Here is a 20,592-nt window from a genome sequence, read left to right as displayed (position 1 = left end):
AACAATCCAGCTGTTGACAATCTGGCACCCACTACACATGTCTTTTGACCACATTTAACTTACAAATAAAGATAAACACAAATTTATGTTTCCACAGTACTTGGCACAGCTATCCACACAAAAACATATAGACCTGCTTCCCAAAAGAGGATACTCAAAGTCTCATGTGTCCCTTTATTCATCTTGGGGTGACAGTCATTCTTTTAGCTGAGTCATACTCACAATTCTGTACTCTGTAGCTTAAATACTGAGATATAAGGTTGCTGCTAAGTCGCTTCAGTTGTGTCCGACTGTGTGCGACCCCATAGACAGCAGCCCACCAGGCTTCCCCGTCCCTGGGATTCTCCAGGCAAGAACACTGGAGTGGGTTGCCATTTCCTTCCAATGCATGAAAGTGAAAAGTGAAAGTGAAGTCGCTCAGTCGTGTCCAACTGTTAGTGACCCCATGGACTGCAGCCTACCAGGCTCCTCTGTCCATGGGATTTTCTAGGCAAAAGTACTGGAGTGGGGTGCCATTGCCTTCTCCAGATATAAGGTTAGCTGCAATTTATACATTTTATGTTAAATAGTAGAGGAATGAAATTGAAAGTGAAAGTCACTCAGTCGTGTCTGACTCTTTGCAACCCTATGGACTGTCCATGGAATTCTCCAGGCCAGAATACTGGAGTGGGTAGCCTTTCCCTTCTCCAGGGGATCTTCTCAACCCAGGCATTGAACCCAGGTCTCCGACATTGCAGGCGGATTCTTTACCAGCTGTAAATAGGAATAGGAGATGACAAAATATTGATATTTGACATTTATATCAAATCAAGAAAGAAGTACTTATTGCTGCAGTATGTTTCTGCAGCTTGTTATGTGACTGTAGTTGGTATTTATAACTTACTTTTTCCTAGGACTGAGGTAGACAGGACAGACTACTAAAGTGTTATATACGAGAAAAACCTTAGTTTTGGCTTATAGAAGTATAATCTGAGTCACCACAATAGTCACAGCCTCTTCTTTTATTTAAAAAAATTTTTTTATTTTTTTTGGCTGTGCTGGGTCTTCATTGCTGCGAGGACTTCTCTAGTTGCAGTGCACACGGGCCTCTCATTGCGGTGGCTTCTCTTGTTGCAAAGTTCGGGCTCTAGGGCTTCAGTAGTTGCGGCTCTTTGGCTCTAGAGCACAGGATCAGTAGTTGTGGTCCAGGGTTTAGCTGCTCTGAGGCATGTGGATCTTCCTGGATCAGGGATAGAACCCGTGTCTTCTGCATTGGCAGGTGGATTCTTTACCACTGAGCCATCAGGGAAGCCCCAGCCTCTTATCCAACCAAGACTTGAGCCAGTTGAGAACCATAAAATGAAGAGAACTCCTTGAATGAAGAGAAGGTAAGGTCTCTTGAGGAAGGACTCTCACCATAAATCTTTTTCCCGGTCTTCCCCCACAGGACCTGGAGCCATTTACTCAGATGACTATGTTTTGGGGAAGGAGAAGTAACTAGACTTTGGTTAATTTTTTGACACCCAAAATGTCAAGAGAAGTGTCTTATGAAGACTGGGTAATTAATAGAGTTTGGGTTTGGGTTCACCTCTCAATGGGCCTAGTGGATCCCATGATTCATGCCATGGTTATTTCCTCAGTTCTAGAGTGAACAATTGGAATAGACATAGTCGGCAGCTAGAACCCCTATGTTGAATTAGAACCTCTATGGTCTTCAACCTACATATATATATTATATATATACAATATATATATAAAATTATCTGGCGTGCTGCGATTCATGGGGTCGCAAAGAGTCAGACACGACTGAGTGACTGAACTGAACTGAATCATGTGTATAAGGTATGTATTATTAAGTTTTCTGTATTGTTCCAAAGTTAAAGCAGCTTATAAGGATGCAAATAATACTGAAAAATACAACACTAAAAATAGGTGCAAAAAACACAGCAAAGGGAAAATAAGAGTAGAAATATAAAATGGACCAAGAAATGAGACTAGTACATAAAGTGTCTGACCACAAATTTGCTCCTGAGAAGTAACAGAGCTCATTATAACCATAAGTTAAAGACAGGCCAAATGCTTAGGAGAGGCAAGTCTATTTGTGACATGGGTAGTGAAAAAAGTTCTAAGAAGCATATTTCCTGCTCTTAGGGATTACTTGTTCTATTGTTCATCTCAATTAGCATAACTAATTGCATGTCCACAAAGAGCAAAAAGAGACATTCTCTTCTATTAATGAAAACTGTCTCATTCTTAAAATAGCTGAGAATCTTTATCTCTTGTTATTAACCAAGTGTAGTAACACTTCCTTCCAGCAACCACATTCATACAAAAAAGAATGGAAATGACACTATTTTAGTTCAAAAGAGTTCAGAGTGCACAAGATTAAATAAAGGGAATAATTTTAAAACTTCAGGTCAAATCTCATGTTTTTTTCTTTATGAGCTGGTCTGAGTTAGACTTCCTTTGAAGAGAGCCTCCTGGATCTCTTCCATGAGGATGGAGAACAAAATGAGAAATGGGCCTTATCACATCAGTCTACAGAAGAGTTCTCAAGTGGCAGGACATAGTATTAATATTTGGAGGAGTCAAATATTTACACATTTTTCAAATGTTAAATAAGTGATTATGATGTGGCTTTTAAAAACAACAAAGTAGCCTGGATAAGAACTGGTCAGTGACCTGGTTGAAGATCTTTTGTATTAATTAATTTAATTATCTCATACAAAATATAATAAATGAACATAGGCTATCACATGTAACTAGCAAAATGGACATTCAGCTTATATTTAACAGAAAAAAAAAACTATCAATATTAATACAATGGCAAAAATGCCATAATTTGTTCCAAAGTAAATAATGGATAAATTCTAGAGTGGAAGAGTAAGTATGACAGCAACTAATTTCAACAATCAATAAGAAGATTGTGGGAAACTTTAACTCTGAGAATATGAATATCTGATAACAGAAAAGATAAGAAGACTCTAAATCAATTAGATGATGAAAATGAGAGTCAGAGCCAAAATCAACCATATCTGTGAACATAAATACTTAGCAAAAATTTAGAAAATGTAAACTCTATTCTAATGTAGCCACATCATACAGTCGTGAAACCACTAACAGCGTACAGTTTTTAACATTGAAAAAAGTGTCTTAGAAAACTCCCAAATAAAAACTAAAAAGAATGGCATGAAGAAGAGCTTTTTACAAGTGTAACACAAAGAAATTATAAAGATAAGACTGACAAATTTTAAATAAAATTATTTTTAAAATTTAAGTAAAGAGACAAATGATAAACCTGGAAAAGCATTTGCAACCCAAATAGCAAAAGATAATATATTTATATATATCTATAGTATATTGTACAAAATAAAATTAAGTGAGTAAGAGCAGAAAAAAAAGGTAAATGATATCTTTGAAAAGTTGATAAAAAAGGAAATATAAATTGCCTAAGCATATTAAAGGTGCATAATTTCATTTAAAAGAAATAAAAATTAAAACCATTGATATATCATATTTTGCCTAGGAGTGCTAAAGGTCAAAACACATTGGCTGGTTTATAGGGAGATGGGCACTTTCATACACTGTAATTGGATAGAATCTCTGTGGAAGGCATTCCCTCACACTCGGTTAACCTTCTCTATCACCAGTGAGTGGGATGATGTCAACCTCCTCAGTATGGTTCTCTGTAAACATACACCAGACACATGTCTGTTTATAAAGCGAGTTTAATGAAACCACCATCTAAACTCAGTTTAAAGAAAAAGTCCATTGAGTCTCTATGATGGAGAAACTCTGAGCACTGAGCCTCATCAACAACACTTTCACAGTTTAGAAATGAAAGGATGCAGAAATATGGGATTAAAGTTAATGATAGTTTAGGATCTGCTAGGGGTGTATTTTTTAGTAGCAAAAACATTCCTGGGTTCTTGAAATCAGGAAAAATATTCAGTGAATGGCAAAAAAGGAAAAAAAAATTCTGCTTTATCAACAACCTAGTCCAAAGAGATTAAGTGTGAGATCCTAAGTACCCTAAGAACAAAGTGTGAAAGATTTTTGAAGTTCCTTGGTGTCCTTTAGAGACAGACCAGGAGAGAGCACAAGGAGAAAGGAATTAGGAATCTTCTTGGCTTCCAGGGTCCATTCTTATCTTAACAGCATTAACCAATATTCAGCAGTGATACTATTAACATTCTTTTTTATGTGTGAAATGGATTTAGGAGTTCACTAAGCTGAAAAGTATCTCTGGTTTTAAAAATGCCAACAGTGCAATCCAAATGATTACAATTTTGGAAAGTAACCTTTGAAGACAGAAGATTGAAAGTGGTCTGTAAATTTAAGGATGACAGTGGCTAATTCTCATCTTTCTACAATGAAAACTCATCAACGATGAGTTTGTCCTCACGCTGTTGGACTCACTTCTTGACAGAAATAGAAAATTGACTGAAAATCAGAACATGGTAGGGGTAAAAGAGTTCGTGTTCTAATTTCCTAAAAGTACCGACAAGGAAAAGATCCAGAGATGTGTCTAAAACAACCCACATGGAGCTAGATCTACTTGGTCTTGTACTTACTTTTGTCTTTAAATATTTTAAAAGACACTGATGATCTCTAATCTTGAATGGATCCCAAGGCTATAAAGGCAGAGGGTTTATTTAGAGAGGAGTTTGTTGTGTCATGGATTGAATTTCTTTGCAAGTGCAATGAATTTGGTGTGTGTATTTGTGAGTCTGTGGAAGAAATGTTATTTATGATGCTTAGGGGGTAGTCACTGTAATATCATGCCAAATATCGGGCCACTCCCTAAACTGAAATGTTTCCAATTACTTCCAAATTCTGTGACAAAAATCAAAGGTTCTGAAAGCTAAGAAACAAATCCACTCTAGCCATTATGTCCTTAACTCTGTTTGTGCCCTATGGGCCAATCTCAGGGGCTGAATTTTCTTATCTGGGAAATGGGACCAGGGACTTCAACTCAGATGACTTGGATGTTCTCAGATATACATAAAATGAATAACACTAAAATTCTTAGTCACATAAATGCTGCTATATAAATAGTAATGTCTATAAAAAGTTACGGATAGGTATTAATGGGACAATTAATAATTGTGCTATTTTAATAGCCTTATTGTTTTATATGATTGTTTCAAATCTCCAAACTTCTGAACATCTTAAACTGAAGGCATAGAGAAATTTAAATGGTACAAAATGCTAGCATAATAATATGGTACTTGTGGTCATATTTGCAAACATTCCTAAACCCCTGGTTAGCAGTATAAATTCTTATCTTTTGCCTAGGCAGTAAATTCATTCCTACAGTAATGACTTCAGAACCTAAGATTTCACCAGAATGAAATCTAATAGCATCAAGAGTATGTAGCACTTCGTTAAACAGAGTATTCCCTAAACTCAAGGCACCTAAAAGTTCAATTAAGGAGACTGCGAGGGTGGGGGAGGGAGGAGGATTATGAATAAGAAGTGTTTCAGTAAGAACTGAACTTCTCTTCGAAGAAGCAAGGCCCTAATTTCTAGAATACTGCAAGCAAGGGATCAAAGGTTTTTGGAAGTTTTTCTGGAGGAGACACAAAGTCAAGAAAGACTTCTAAGGATAAGCAAAGGATTGGAACACCCCTTTCCCTCCCTAAACCGAGGACGCGTTTTAGATTCAGCTGTACTAAGACGTCTTCCTATAAAACAAAGCCAAGACGTAAATGTAAGAGTATCAGAGGTGTGGCATCTTTCGGGCTGAGGCTCAGGTTTAAACTCCGCTTTAGAAACAGCAGTCCCGGCTCAGAGCTCGGAAAGGAAGGTCTAGGAGAAGCCATCAGTCAGGTCTTCCCGCAGGAAGGTCGGCGCTGAGGTTGGAACCGGCCCTGGAGCACCAGAGCAGACGCCCTGGGGGTGAGGACAGCTGGGCTGTAGGGCTGGCACAGTCTAGGGGTACGCGTCCATCTCAGCCACTCTTCAGTTTAGCTCCCTACTCCAGGAAAGCGCAGAGGGGTCTCGCCTGGGGGTAGGCTCTCTGGAGGCTGTAAGCGCTCTTTAGGACCTCAGGGAAACCCGAGAGATTCTGGCTTTAGGACCCAGGAACTCCAAGGCAGCCCTGACTTAGTTGCCTTGGACCACAGCACCACCTACTTATAGAAGCATCCCAAGCCTGGGCCCTGCTGCATCTCCATCGGAAAGTGCGCTCGCCATCCCTTCGCCCTCCCAGGAGCGTTCTGTCTCCCACAGCTTGAAAGAGAGAAACCTTAGCTGAAAAGTGGCTGTGGAGAGAGCTCTGGAAACCGCACAATTGGATACGGATCCAGAGAGTGAGAGCGGGCGTGCCCCTCGCCTGAGGATCGCACTCACCGGCCGGGACGCAGCATCCCAGAGGCTGCGGTCCCGCCCGCCCAGCCGCGCTCCTGCTAGGCGCGGTCAGTCCGGAGGAACCTCCGCGCGCTTCGAACCCACCGCGGCCGCCCGTACCCCAGAGCTGCCACGCGCTCCCTGCGGGCCTCGGCAAACTTTTCCCCAGCCCACGTGCTAGCGAGGTGTCTCGCTTAGCGATCCCGGGATGGAGCGCCGCGCCTAGGCACGCCGCGCAGCCTGAGACGTGAGTGCTCACGGTAGGCGACCCGCGCCCGCCACCGTGGCCACAGCGCCTGGGTACCCCACTGCTGGGCCAGAGGACCTAAGAGCGAGCCTTTAACCTGCACCCTCGGGGACCGTGGAGGTCTTTTCTTTTCCCGAAGCGCCCGCGCAACGTCCCTTCCCCGGGGTCGGAGCCTGTAAGTCCGCAGAGGTTGCTAATTCACTGATTGTAATCACCTTGCTCTCCAAGTTGCCTGCAGCTGTGCGCTCCGGGTTAAGCCGCTCCGCGGCTCGCGCCAGGCAGTGAGTTCGCTTTCCCCCTCCCTTCCCTTCTTAAATTGGGACGCGTGAAAAGGCAGCTGCCTCCCTGGGCCTCTCTCCACCCGGCTTTTCCTCCTCGTCTCTCAGGTTCAAGGCGGAGAGATGCCGAACTGACCCGCGCAGCCCCCCTGGCTAGTGGAGGCTCCCCCCTCGGCGTCTTCCCCAGCAGCGCGGTCTGCGCCGGCTCCTCGGATGAGCCCTCCAGTTTCCCTACTTTGAGAGGCGTCTCTCCCCAGCCCGACCGCCCAGATGCAGTTTCGTCTTTTCTCCTTTGCCCTCATCATCCTGAACTGTATGGATTACAGCCACTGCCAAGGCAATCGATGGAGACGCAGCAAGAGAGGTGGGTTCTACTCTGCCGGAGCCGCGTGGGGTCGGGGGCGCCGGCGGCGGCACTCGCCCCCGGGCTCAGGTGGGCAGGGCCGTGCCCTCCACCCGGCCTTTGGGCTCCTCACTTTCCGGGCCCCGGGGCGCTGCCGAGAGCTCGGTCTTTTCTGTTCTTAGGAGGCGCGGCGAGCCGGGTGAGCCCGGCTTCCTGCGGGCGCTCCGGGCTGAGAGGTGCGGTCCGCACCCACGTTAGCTGTCGAGCTTCTACTTCTGAACTCTTCTCTATAGGTCTCTCTCTCTCTCTTTTTTTTTAATCTGGCATCCTTTTTTTTCCTTGTTATTTTTTGTCTTTTTCTCTTTTTAGTCCTCTCAACTATCTCCCCTGCTCTCATTTTTCTCTACCTTCGCCACCCACGTGCGCCCCAAACCCTGTCCCCAGATGGTTTTCGACCGGCCTACCTACAACTGTGTGTATGTGTATCTGTGCTGTGTCTGTGTCTGCGCGCGCGCGTGGGCCAGAAAGCACGAGCGAGAGGGCTGGGGAGGGGTACCAAGTCTTTGTGGAGGATCTGCATTTCCAGGAAAAGAGCAATACTGTCTTCCTCTGGACCTTAAGACGAGGTGGAAGGACTCACTGAACTTGGTACACTGAACAGCAGCTCTTGCGCAGGTTGTTTTGGGGGGAACGCTCGCTGGCAGAATGATACTTTGGGGACAGGCCCGAGTTTGCCCTCTGCGTTTACTTCCCTCACAAGCAGCTATTTCTGAGGTTCCTGGCCTCGGTGACACTCACTTGTGGCTTTTTAGCCGCCCCTCCCTCTCCATCACATATGTGCGCTGCCGGAAGGCCAGTGGAAACCTCCAGAACGGTTTCAGAGAGCTAGCTTCCCCGAAGATTTAGGGCGCCCGTGTTTGAGTCCTGCTGCGGCTGCAGCTAATCTAACTTCATTTTAGGGGAAGGGCCGCTAAACACAATGAAGTCTCCTGAAGGATTTAAATACAAACCACAACACTCCCACCGCCAACACACACGCTCACCTTGCACTACTGCCTCGCGGAAGGTGGACAGCTGCTCCCCAGAGTTTATCCATCTTGGTCCAGCAATTTGGACTTCTGCGCAGTTAGAATTTGTCCTGAGGTTGACAGATTTGGATTTTTTGGGGATGTGAACGTCTCGCTCGACCTGTGATATGGGTTGTTTCTGACTCGTTTTATGGAATTTCCAGTCCTGCATCCAGATTTTGGAGAGAGCTTTTTGCGCCTTTATTTTTTCAAAGCTTTTTAGGACGTCGTTAAGCTGTTCTCACCTAAACGCGGGGCTGAAGGTTGGCCGGCCTGAGGGCAGAGCCCAGGACAGCTGGTCGTGTGCGATTTCCGCCACCTCCGCTTTGCAATTGACACCATGGAGCTGTGCTTTAAAAGGACACCCCTTTCTCCAACCCCCGGTTCTCTTACTCTTGGTCTCTCATTTCTGACATTTCGAAAATGCTTATCTTCACAAGTTTTTCTGAATAAATACATTAGGGAGGAATTTCTTCCCAGAGGCTGTGAAAGTTTAATATTGTTATGTCTTGCAAAAGTCCCTTTCCATCTCCTTCACCTCCCTTTTCCTTTCTCCACCCCAGTATTTTCTTACCAGGTATCACTTGGTAGAGCTGGCAGGTTTTGATTACACTGTGGTCAAAGTGTTTGGAGAGGTTCCCCCCACCCTCCTCCTTATAAACAGAGGTTACAGTCTATTTGATTGAAAAGACTAACATTCAACATACAGAAAGAGCTAAAACCCCTTGCCAAATTCTTGTTTATTAAATGACTTGCTAATTCAGCGATGTCTTTCTGATCCACACTGCTTGTTGCATTGTGGTTGAATGGGGAGGAGTCGAGCTTGTTGCTCTAGTAGAACTTAACACATAGATGCTCTTTGGTGGAGCATGGCTTTACAGCACCCCTGCGGCCAGAAGCGATACTGCATGCTTTTATTTGCAGTGCCATCTCCAAAGTTCTGCCTATGCCTCCTTAAGGGTCTAATGCAAAACCTATTTGTTTCAAAGCTGCTTTAGCAAAATCTCAAGGCAATTACTGCTACATCCCCAAGTGCTGACCTTCAGGAACCCGATTCTAAAGTGTGCAACTTTTGCCACTGTAGTAACTTGTGCCAGACAAACCTTTCAATTTAATAAATTTCAAATGCTTTCAAACTACATATAAACTAGTAAGGTTGTAAAGGAAAAAAAAATCAAAGTGTGTGTGTTTCCCTTAACAGATGTCCCTTCCCAAACCTCAAGCTGCTGGCTAAAATAACTTCGGTCCTTAAAAGTGACCACACTATCTGTGCCAACAAAAGGCATACTGTGTTTTTAATTAAAAGTGGAACTACTTAAAGGGCTGGCTAGTCAGTGTAGGGTGATAGTAGCTTTTCTGCTTTGCAAGAAAGCTTAAGGATTGCATTGTGAGAGTATTGAAATGAATAGAGATCTAACTCAGGTTGTGTGAATTGTCCCTCTTCACAGGCTTAAGCTGGTTTTAATTGATCTCATGTCCGCTGATTGATCATACACCAATTGTTGCGCATACCAAACAATTGGCTTCCCAAAGGAGATTGATTTAAATTAGTTCCTTGGTGAATGCTTGAGTACTAGCCAAATCATGTCAGTAGTGACAGTTGACATGCTAGAGCCTATTGTGGTACCAACATTTCCCCTTTTCCCTTTGTTTTGGATGGTGGCAGCTAAGTATTACTTTCTAGGAAGAAAAGTGATTAGTACCATAAAAAAAAGGTGCTCTGGCTTAGAAGACCAGTTATTTTCTTGACTTTGTGCTGTGATGTCTGCAGCAGTGATATCAGGATTGGTTAGGCTAATGCCTGGGATCTGATTCTTTTCCTTTTTTTCATATTCCATCTGCAAATAATCAAACCTTCACTGTGGAGCATTCTCAGAACTCCTTTGGCATTATGTTTAGTCTGCTCTATGATCTCAGATGCTCTATAATATCATTTTCTTAATGAAATAAAATTCTTTGCAGAGATCAGATAATTTAGTCAGTTAAAATCAATTGCATCCAGTTTAGAATAGAGAGCAAATATATCATTTAACTCTATGCTTTATTTCAAAATATGGCCAGAGGATTAGAGACTAGAATATCAGATAAAACTTAAGGGGAGACCATCATAAACAACACTAGCCACCTACGAGTCTTTTGTCTGCTTATTTAGAAAACAAAACCAGACAATAGAAATGCATTTGATAGTGACTGCTGGGGCCTGGCAGCAATATATTCGAAAGTAAGGCACAAACACAATAGTGTGGATGGATTTCTTATAGAGGGGAGACACATGCCAATGTTTTGAAAAGCTGATTGACAACTCGTGTTTTGTCTACGTGGTAACAGTCATAACTCATTGGCCCTCTCACTCTCCAGTCCCTTTTGAAATATAGTCATTATTAGCTACTGTTAACCCCTATAACCTGAATCTGTCTTGGGCCTCTTATGATTTATTTGCATGGTAAACTGGGTTATTCAATTTGTTTTATTTGGGGGGTTGGTTGTAAGTCACATTTCAGGCTGAATTACTGAAAGGTGGATAGATATCATGACTTTATTATGGTATTCCTAGGACTTCTTGAGTTTAGTATGTAGTGATTTCGTTTTATATATCTTTTGTCCCAGTGATTTTTACCGGTCACAGATTTACCAGGGATTTATGAAGACTGCTTCATGAAACTCTTAAAAGCAGCAAGGCTCCCAGACATGTAATTGTGTTTCTGGTGGTCTGATGGTAGGGGGCGCGATATGACAAGTGTTTCCTGCCATAGGCTTTTCCCTACTGAAGCTTCAGCTTCTCCCTCCATAACTGCGCATTTTCCTATGATTAGACTTGGCTTCTTCCATGAAACAAATGTTTATCACAAATAGTGTGGTATGTTTCTGGCAACTTTGGTTAAAAAACAAAAAGACTCATGCTTTCTCTTAAAACTTGTAGCGCTGAATTAATTTGTATTTTTAAAAATTGAATGAAAAGATGTGGAGATATTTGCAAGTTTCACAAGTACTTTTAATGATAGCTTATTTCTCACAGTATTCTTTGAAAATAAAAATGGCACATGGAACATATTAACCTACTCTTAAAAGCTTCAAAATACATTTTGTATGCTTACTTTTCTAAGTTCCAGAGTGTTTCAGAAAAGCTCGGTGTGATGTTTAACTTTGTAGCATAAATACATTCTTTCTTTTCTTCTGTTGTTAATGGGCTTTTCTTTCAACATAATTCTGAGTTTTTCTGGCTAGTATCTTACCAATGCACAGAGGTTAGAAAGTTGCCATGTCCCAACCAACATCTTACTCTGCTCCTGAAATTTGGAAGTGATTAAGAATAGGTGACATTTCGTCAGGCCTCCACTTAATTCTGGCTTTGTTAACTGTTTATAAATTCAGCCTGGGTAGAATCCAATGTTTGCAGAAATCACAAGTTGGAAATGACACTTCTAATTTCTTAATGAACAGCCGCCTCTTGATGTATTCGGAGACTAACTGGCCAGTTTATAGATTGTCCCGGCCACTTTTTATTCCTTTTCTCCCAACTGACTGCCGTTTGAACCATTTTTTTTTTTTCTGGAAATAAGCACTCTTACACCTCGCAAGTTCAGGAAATAGATGACTGACAAATCATTTGACATAATACTTCAGAACCACCCTGCTAAAAGGAAGTAGTAAGCTCAAAATATTCTTTTTTCAAAATGTTGTGATGTTCGTTCCCCTCCCCCTCCATAATCTGCCACAGTCAAGGGTTGACCATTAGATAAAGAGTGTTGCATGTCATATTGGTAAGTTTTCACATTTTGAGCTGGAATGCATATGGAAGGCACTAATTAATAAAGTACATAAATAATATATAATCATATATGATAGGGAAGGCATATCTATTACATGCTTATATGTGTGTGTATATGTAGGTGTGTGTGGAGTGGGGACAGTGTGACCATGGATGGTTGGCTTTTTGCAACTAAAAAGGGCTTTTGCTCATCTTTCCCGTTTTTCATCTTGTTCTCAGGAGCAGGACAGGGGTCCGAGGAAAGCTGTAGGTGAGGGGTTGAGGACTAGGAGAGGGAATGGGTAAGGACACAGTGTTCTTACTCTTTCCAAGGCCCACCCTCCCTTGTCTTTCTCGCCTCTAGGACCTTTCTGTATGAGTAGCCCTCTTTTCAAGCATGCTGCTATCCCTCTTGCCCTGAAATTTCCTTCTTTCTCATATTTCTTTCCAGTCTTTTGCTTCACTTCAGCCCTTCTCTTGTTTTGCCTTATGATCCTCTTTCATTCACTCACTCTGCAATCTGTCACAACCTGGCTTCTACCTCTGTTTTATGGGAAGGATTTTCTTAGTGGTCATCCATGCTCAATACTCACCTCAATGCCAATCCCGCCTATGTCGTTCCGGTCCTCCCGTCACTAGGATGATCACTCCTTTCCAAGGTTGTTTTTTTCTTAGTGACACGGCACTCAGTTTTGCCTCCCATATTCTGTGCATTTTCCTTCTTTGGTCTCCTTATTCACAGTTGGAATATGCGGGTATTTCCTTACTTTTCTTCTTTCCCTTGGAGGATTTTATCCATCCCTGTATGCTCAACTGCTTTTTCCATGTAAAGTCCTTTAGCTCTATCCCCCATTTTTTTGAGCTTCAGGTTATATTACTTTCTGATTTCCCAGCTACTGCCACATGGATAGATACTTCACACACCCTCATATGTGGATAGATTCCATTCCATGCACACTAAACTTGACAACACATTCTATGCGCTCTCCCAAATATGTTCCTCTGCTTGTGTTCCCTTTTCCTGTTCATGGGTTTCTGTGTGTTGAGGCTGGAAGCCTCACTATAGTCTTTGGCTTGCCTGTTGTCTCTATTATTGGTTTGTTCAGTCTTGGTAGGAGGCATCAGAAATGTTGCTTGTATCTACCCCACACTTTCCATCCCCAAAGGTATTTCCTAGATCAGATTCTCACTCACTCCTCATCTCTCATCATCCACTTCCTCCTCACTCCATCCTTTACAATGCTGCCACACTGAATTCTTCTCAATGTGATCCACAGATCTGAGCATGTTACTTCTTTGCTAATAAACCTCAAACCTCCCAGGTCTCCATATTGACCTAAGAATAAGTCCCAGCTTCTTTCACTTTACATTCAAGGGTGCTCCACCATCTGATCACAGCCTTTTTCTAATCTTCCACCGCCATGAAAGTACTGTACGCTCAAGCTATACTAAATTATTTCATTTTCAACCATACCATTGTGTGTTCATGCTTTTGTGTTGTTGAGCATGAGGTGGTGCCCAGCTAAATAAAATGTCACTGCCTCTGTGAAGCCTTCCTGGAATTTTCCCTAAAAGCTTGCTTAGCTTTTCATGCTACTCCTATAGGACTCTCATTTTACCTTTATTCTGATTATTTTGCCGTATGTGCCATCTTTTCTATATATTGAGCTCCTCTAGGGCAGAACATTCATCTTCAGTTCAGTTCAATCATTCAGTCATGTCCGACTCTTTGCGACCCCATGAATCGCAGCACGCCCAGGCCTCCCTGTCCATCACCAACTCCCGGAGTTCATTCAAACTCACATCCATCGAGTTGGTGATGCCATCCAGTCATCTCATCCTCTGTTGTCCCCTTCTCCTCCTGCCCCCAATCCCTCCCAGCATCAGTCTTTTCCAATGAGTCAACTCTTCACATGAGGTGATTTTGGAGCCCAAAAAAATAAAGTCTGACACTGTTCCCACTGTTTTCCCATCTATTTGCCATGAAGTGATGGGACCAGATGCCATGATCTTAGTTTTCTGAATGTTGAGCTTTAAGCCAACTTTTTCACTCTCCTCTTTCACTTTCATCAAGAGGCTCTTTAGTTCCTCTTCACTTTCTGCCATAAGGGTGGTGTCATACTTCTCAAACCAGGCCAAATAGAGTGCTTCCTCCACAAGTTGTGCCTGAACAAAAAAGTCATTGAGACTTTGTTGTTTGCTCTTAAAATAATGCTAAAGACTTAATGAGAAATGTTTTTCTTTTTTGGGGGGTCAGCTTTCACCTTTTTATTTTGTCTTGGGTATAGCTGATTAACAGTGTTGTGATAGTTTCCGGTGAACAGTGAAGGGACTCAGCCGTACATATTCACATGTCCATTCTCCCCCAACTCCCCACCATCCAGGCTGCCACATGACATTGAGCAGAGTTCCCTGTGCTTTACAGTAGGTCCTTGTTGGTTATCCATTGAAAGTATAGCAGTGTGTACGTGTCCATCCCAGACTCCCTAACTGTCCCTTCCCCAAGAAACTGTACCTTCGTTCTCTAAGTCTGTGAATCTTTTTGTTTTATAAGTTAATTTGTGTCATTTCTTCTTAGATTCCACATATCAGGGGTTTCATGCAATGTATCTCCTTCTCTGTCTGACTTTTTCACTCAGTATGACAATCTCTAGGTCCGTCCATGTTGCTGCAAACAGCATTAGAAATGAGTTTTCTTTTAAATTCAAAGTTCTTTGCACATAGTTGAAGTTTGAATGAATAATTAGATAATAGATATAATTTCATTATTTACTGTTCTTTAGAGTTTAAAGATAAGCAATGCTGACATATGAAAGCATCCCCAGTCTAGCCTTATTCTGAAGCCTCTGATGGTCCTCAGCATTTCACAGAATACACGAGTGCCCTTGTGTGTTCTCCTGTAACTGTTTATTATGTGGATGATAGAGGATGAGTTGGGGCAGGGGAGGGGAAACTGGGAGTAACCTGTATCTAAAGGTACTTCTAGAAAAACAAACAAAAAATAAAAACAAATAAAAAAATTAGAAATAAATAAAAATACTTCTAAGGAAAGGGCCAAAAGGGATTTTCATTTCCAAACTCTTGGTCTGTATGAATAATTATTTAGACCAAAAAGAAAGTAGTTTTTATCTTCTTAAAAGGCAATCATATTAATAGCATAAATTAGTGCAGGCAGACATTCAATCTTATATTTATGACTTTAGAGTAATATAGCTATGTAGACATACCTATGAGAGACAGATGTGTGTGTGTGCATGTGTGTGCGTGTGTGTATTACAACAAGTTTTGGTGTAGCTGTGAACAGACTACACAGTTTTTGTCCAGTGCCTACCAGGAGAACACGGACATTTTGCTGCCGTTTGAAGGAAGTGAGACTGGCTTGACTGATGAAGAAGCTGAGGTGCTTACTGAAATGTGTTATTTAAAAAACCAATAGTTAAGTGGAAGAGAGCTAGAACTAGAACCCAGCCCTCCTGAACTCATTGACTTTTCCTGAACAAAGTACACTTTAAACATAAGCATTCATTTTAAAAAAGAAATCACCTTTGAAGTCATTCAGATATTCTTTGGACCCAGAGTCTCACTGAGCCTCTAAACTTGCCGCAACTCAATAATGCTAACATAACTGGCATTAAGGAACTTTAGGCTGAGGGGTGAAATAACTGAGGTTTAGGACCGTAACAGACCCTGATGCTGGGAAAGATTGAAAGCAGGAGGAGAAGGGGACAACAGAGGATGAGAGGGTTGGATGGCATCACCTATTCAATGGACATGAGTTTGAGCAAGCTCCAGGAGATAGTGAAGGTCAGGGAGGCCTGGTGTGCTGCAGTCCATGGGGTCAGAAAGAGTCGGAAATGACTGAACTGACTGACTGAAGATTATAGTGTGATCTGGTAAAAGCTTGCATGCTTGTGTTGCTAATTTTTTAAATCCTCATTCTTGAATATGAATTATAGGAACTTTAATTTCGGGTACTCTAGTAGCCAGAACCGGAGAAGGCAATGGCACCCCTCTCCAGTACTCTTGCATGGAAAATCCCGTGGGCGGAGGAGCCTGGTAGGCTGCAGTCCATGGGGTCACTAACAGTTGGACACAACTGAGCGACTTCACTTTCACTTTTCACTTTCATGCATTGGAGAAGGAAATGGCAACCCACTCTAGTGTTCTTGCCTGGAGAATCCCAGGGACGGGGGAGCCTGGTGGGCTGCTGTCTATGGGGTTGCACAGAGTCGGACACGACTGAAGCGACTTAGCAGCAGCAGCAGTAGCCAGAACAATTATGTATGTGTCTCTGAGGGTGTGCTTGTGCATTTGTATGTAAATATGTGTGTTGTAGGTGTGTGTGTATGTGTATATATATAATATATACATATACTTTACATATACACATTTATATCATGAAACCATCATATGATCAGAATAGCCAATCAAGGTTAGAGGAAAGCTAGTAAGTATTATTTTTACTCTTAAGAAACTATAATTTAGGTAGTTCTTCACCTTATCTAGTCATTTTGGGGAAAACCTTTACAATTAAAGCCATTTGATTTTTTCATTACCTGCTGAAAGATACTAAAAGCACTTATAAAACAACTGGCTCTGCACATTTCTTTTGAGCAAAGCTTCTTGGGGTCCAGAGTTGGGGCCAGGGATTTTGTGAGTCTCCAAATATTTTCTTTCTTTCTTTTTTTTTTTTGAGTGTAAAGAGAGATTCTAGAGCTTTCACTGCAGCCTTAAAGTGGCCGTGGTTATCTTTCCTTAAAGAAGTTAAGAAGCATTGGTTAAAGAGATAGAAGTAGACCGTATTAATTAGCATGATGCCCGTTGGCTGCTTCAGATTCACATAGACATTTGTTTCCTAAAAGTTTATTTTCAGTGTGTGGGTTTCCAGCCATTTGCCATGTGTGTACTTCATAATATGAGGACACATTGGAAACACTACCTCAAGACTTATTGCAGTAAGTAATTACTTGGCTAATAATCCCTTTCTCAAAGGCAATAGTTGTTATATTGTCTCTATTCCCTAAAAAGTTTATAAAAGTACAAAATAAACAAAATAAGGGGGCTCTGTTAAAACTTCTCGTATGGTCTAATTTTTATCTCGTTAACTAAACAGTAATATAAAGTTTTAGAAATCAGTGTTGCAATTTTCCAGCTGACGATGTGCAGTGCTGGCATTGATGGGATTTGTATGTATCACGCTGCCAGTTCACAGACCGGTCAGAACCAGGCAGAGCACTCTTGACTTCTGACCAAGCATGCTTTTACTAGATTTTTGCTGCTGGGTCACCCCACTTAGAATTTTCCTACTCTGATGGCCTTGGTCTCTTAACCTAACTATGGATTCAGCGATCCAACCAGCCACCAGCTTTTAAAATAGACCGATAGAGGGCGCACTTTGCATTCTTTTCCTCGTGCTTTGTTCTAGGTTTTGTGCTTGCCTTGCTCTCTCTGTCCAGTAGGTTCAGGTGGCAAACCTGTTCTACAATTTCCAGTAAGACTGATGCTGTGAATAACTTGACTTTCTCATGGAGAGGAAGGGAAAAAGAATCATAAAGAGAGCTTTCAGTTTTACTGAAATGTCTGGTTTTGGTCCCTAGACTCCTTATGACAAGACCTTCTCACCAAAAGGCAAACTTAACCAACCTCACAATTTTAATGACTATGAGGCACATATTAAGCCTAGATAGAGATTGTGTTAACCTGGAAGTGCATTACAGCTTTTGTAACTACTTTGGAAAACATTAGTTTTTATTTTTTTAAAAAGAAGGTTTACCATAATCTACAAGCCTAAAAGTGTAAGCAGCTGGTAAAATTTGAAGTTGACCAAACGACTTCAAGTTAATACTTCTCAACTGTTTGTCAAATTCTGTAGTCTTTATGTAGAGACCCATTTCATTCAACAGATCTCTCACATTGTAACCCTTTGAAAATGGTAAAAATTGTTTGACCTTCTCTTGAAAATCCAAAGTTTAATTTTTTTTCCAGTTCTTTCTCCTTCATGTAATAGTCTGATAGAGAACTTAATTCTGTCCCCTTGTTGCTGATCACTTTCCATTTGTATTTTTTCTTTTTGTAATCTGTTTCATTTTGTAATGCCTTTTTCTTGTAGCCAAAAGCTAGCTTTTGAAATTCCTTGGCAGTCCAGTTGTTAGGGCTAGGAGACTAATTTGAAAAACCAAATGTTGTTTGATAGTGGACAGCGGTGGTTCCCAGAATCGTGATTAGTGGGTTGAGGTTAGTTTGGCTGCGGAGCGTGGGCAGCTATTCACACCACTCCCGGTGGTCAGTAAGTCATGTAGTGACTGATGTGATTCTTGACCGAATCTGTCAATGATGAAAGATTTCTCTGTCCCCTCTTTAAATAATACTATCCTGAAAATTGATCTAGGGCTGGGCAATTGTCCCTTGAAAATTGATTGTTTAAAGTTATGAATTTTGTGCGATTTAATTGTTCTTATGTAGAAGTGAAAGTAACTAGTTCTTCGCAGCTGCTGTGGGTGATCTCAGTGTGATTTTGACTCAAAAGTGACTCAATGTAAATAACTGTTCTAAAGACTTTGGCAAGCTTGGAGTCGTCATCTTTTTTGTTGTTGTTGTTGAATTCTGAGGGAGTTCTGAAGAAATGGGAGAGCCTGGACCTAGAGAGAGGAGGAAAGAGCAGAAATAGGATCAGTTCTTTCCAGGACTTGGGGCGTGTCATGTAGAGGCTATACCAGAGCCTTCCTGCAAAGTGTGTTTCAATCCATTACCACTCTGTCAAATGTAATTTAAATAAAAGGATGTGATTCATTCTTTTGGGACCCAGGCAAAATGAAGGAGGCTCACAGGGAGGAAGAGTATGGGTTATATTTAAGAAACTATCCATTCATGTAAAAGACCCCTTCTTGATGCCCTGAATCATTGGAAATGGCCCTTCTCCAACAGTAGAGCATATCTTTTAAGGGTGTTGTCAAAACAGAGGCTGTACTGAGCATAGAGAAATGTTGGAGGGCCACTCACACTGTAAGAGCCATGATGAGCACACTTGTAATGCATGTGATGTTTAAGAGGTGTGTAAATAGAAATTCGTGCTGGCAATTATTTGGATTCAAATTATTATAAGACCTAACTCTGTCCTTCCTAAATAGAGGACACTAAACAAAATTCTTTAGATTCTGCATCTCATTCCTCTGAGTTATGATTCTAAGTTTCAATGATAAATATCATCCATGTTGAAGTTTAATCTGAATTCTCAAAAAGCAAAAGATATTTCTCAATTGGTACGTGACCATGATGTCAGTTTCGAGAACATTTCATTGTAAGACAGTCAGATTTCAATGCAGCTATAACCAGCATGGGTTTTACCATACCAATACTTTGCTTTCTTTAATGGGGTGACTAGACTGGAAGATAAAGAAGCATTTGACAAAAAATTTATTAATCATACTACCTTGCACTTATGAAAGCATACGAGGCTTAAAAATTCTTTTGGAACACAGAAATGCATGCATATTATGCAATGTTAAGATTATGTTACTTGAATTACATTTGACAGAGTGGTGAGTAATGGATTGATACACACTCTGTTACAATAAAGGACCTCTCTTCAGTCTTGTTTGGAACAATATTTTCTTAATGATTTGGTTGAATAGAGATGACATGTCAACCACAGTTTTGCATAATATGAAGTTGAAGAGGACATTAAATGTTGGTTGGTTACAAAAAGATCCTGATGGCTGGGAATAATAGCAGGAGGAACTTAGGAATAAAATCTTTTTTAAAAGTTAGTGAATTTGACTCCATCAGGTCTCAGTTGTGGTACTCGAGATCTTCAGCTTTTAGCTGTGGCATGCAGGATCTCAACTTAGGTTCAGCAGGTGGGATCTAGTTCTCTGAGAAGGGGATCAAATCTGGGCCCCCTGCATTGGGAACGCAGAGTCTTAGCCACTGGACCACCAAGGGAGTCCCTGAATGAAATCTTAACAAGAAAAATACAGAGCTTAGATCTTAAGTTGAAGAAATCGACTATGGAAGAAAAGGATGTGGGAGAGAAGGGGTTATCGTTCATTTTTGACTGATCCTGAGGTGACAGTGGCATATAGTAATGATGTAGTTGCAAAAACGAGTTGGTTGCACTAAGAGAAATGTTTACCTACATTAAAGAACGAGGTAGGTGAAGGTCCTCAGCGCACACCAGTGTCCTCTAGATGTCACTACTTTCAGAGTTGGCAGCACACGTTATAATACTGCATTGATTTCCTAGGGCTCCTGTAGCAAAGTACCACAAACTAGGTAACTTAAAAAGCAAAAATTAATTTTCTTACAGTTCTAGAAGCTAGAAGCAGGGTATTAAGGTGTCAGCAGGTCTATGCCCACTTTGAGACAACAGAGGAGGACACTTCCTTGCCTCTTCTGGCTTCTAGGAGCCTTAGATATTCCTTAGTTTGCGGCGGCCTAACTCCAATCACTTCCTTCATCTTCACAAGGCTGTCATCCCTCTGTGTTTGGTTTCTCATCTCTTCTTACAACAATACCATTTATGTTGGAGGATACCCCATATTCTCTTAATTACAGCCGCAAAGATAATATTTCAAAATAAA

At 41.5% G+C, this 20,592-nt stretch overlaps 1 protein-coding gene across 4 annotated transcripts in view; it reads left to right on the top strand.

The window, feature by feature from the left end:
- Window positions 1-6,133: 6,133 nt before the first annotated feature.
- The window catches only part of RSPO2 (R-spondin 2), a 172,776-nt gene continuing 158,317 nt past the window's right edge, over window positions 6,134-20,592 (top strand). Inside the window, exons 1-2 of one of the 4 annotated variants that reach the window (XM_070382179.1) lie at window positions 6,134-6,590; window positions 6,964-7,219. In XM_070382179.1, the coding sequence (XP_070238280.1) occupies window positions 7,126-7,219 (94 nt within the window). In that variant the 5' untranslated portion in view covers window positions 6,134-6,590; window positions 6,964-7,125. Of the gene's footprint in view, window positions 7,220-20,592 lie in introns of all 4 variants that reach the window. The other 3 variants (XM_070382178.1, XM_070382177.1, XM_005894243.3) reach the window with 3 other exon arrangements.

This window comes from Bos mutus, chromosome 14 (genome assembly GCF_027580195.1).
Source record: "Bos mutus isolate GX-2022 chromosome 14, NWIPB_WYAK_1.1, whole genome shotgun sequence".
NCBI classification, from domain to species: Eukaryota; Metazoa; Chordata; class Mammalia; order Artiodactyla; family Bovidae; genus Bos; species Bos mutus.
The sequence above is the reverse complement of the archived record's forward strand: the minus strand, read 5'-3'. Positions and strand labels throughout refer to the sequence as shown.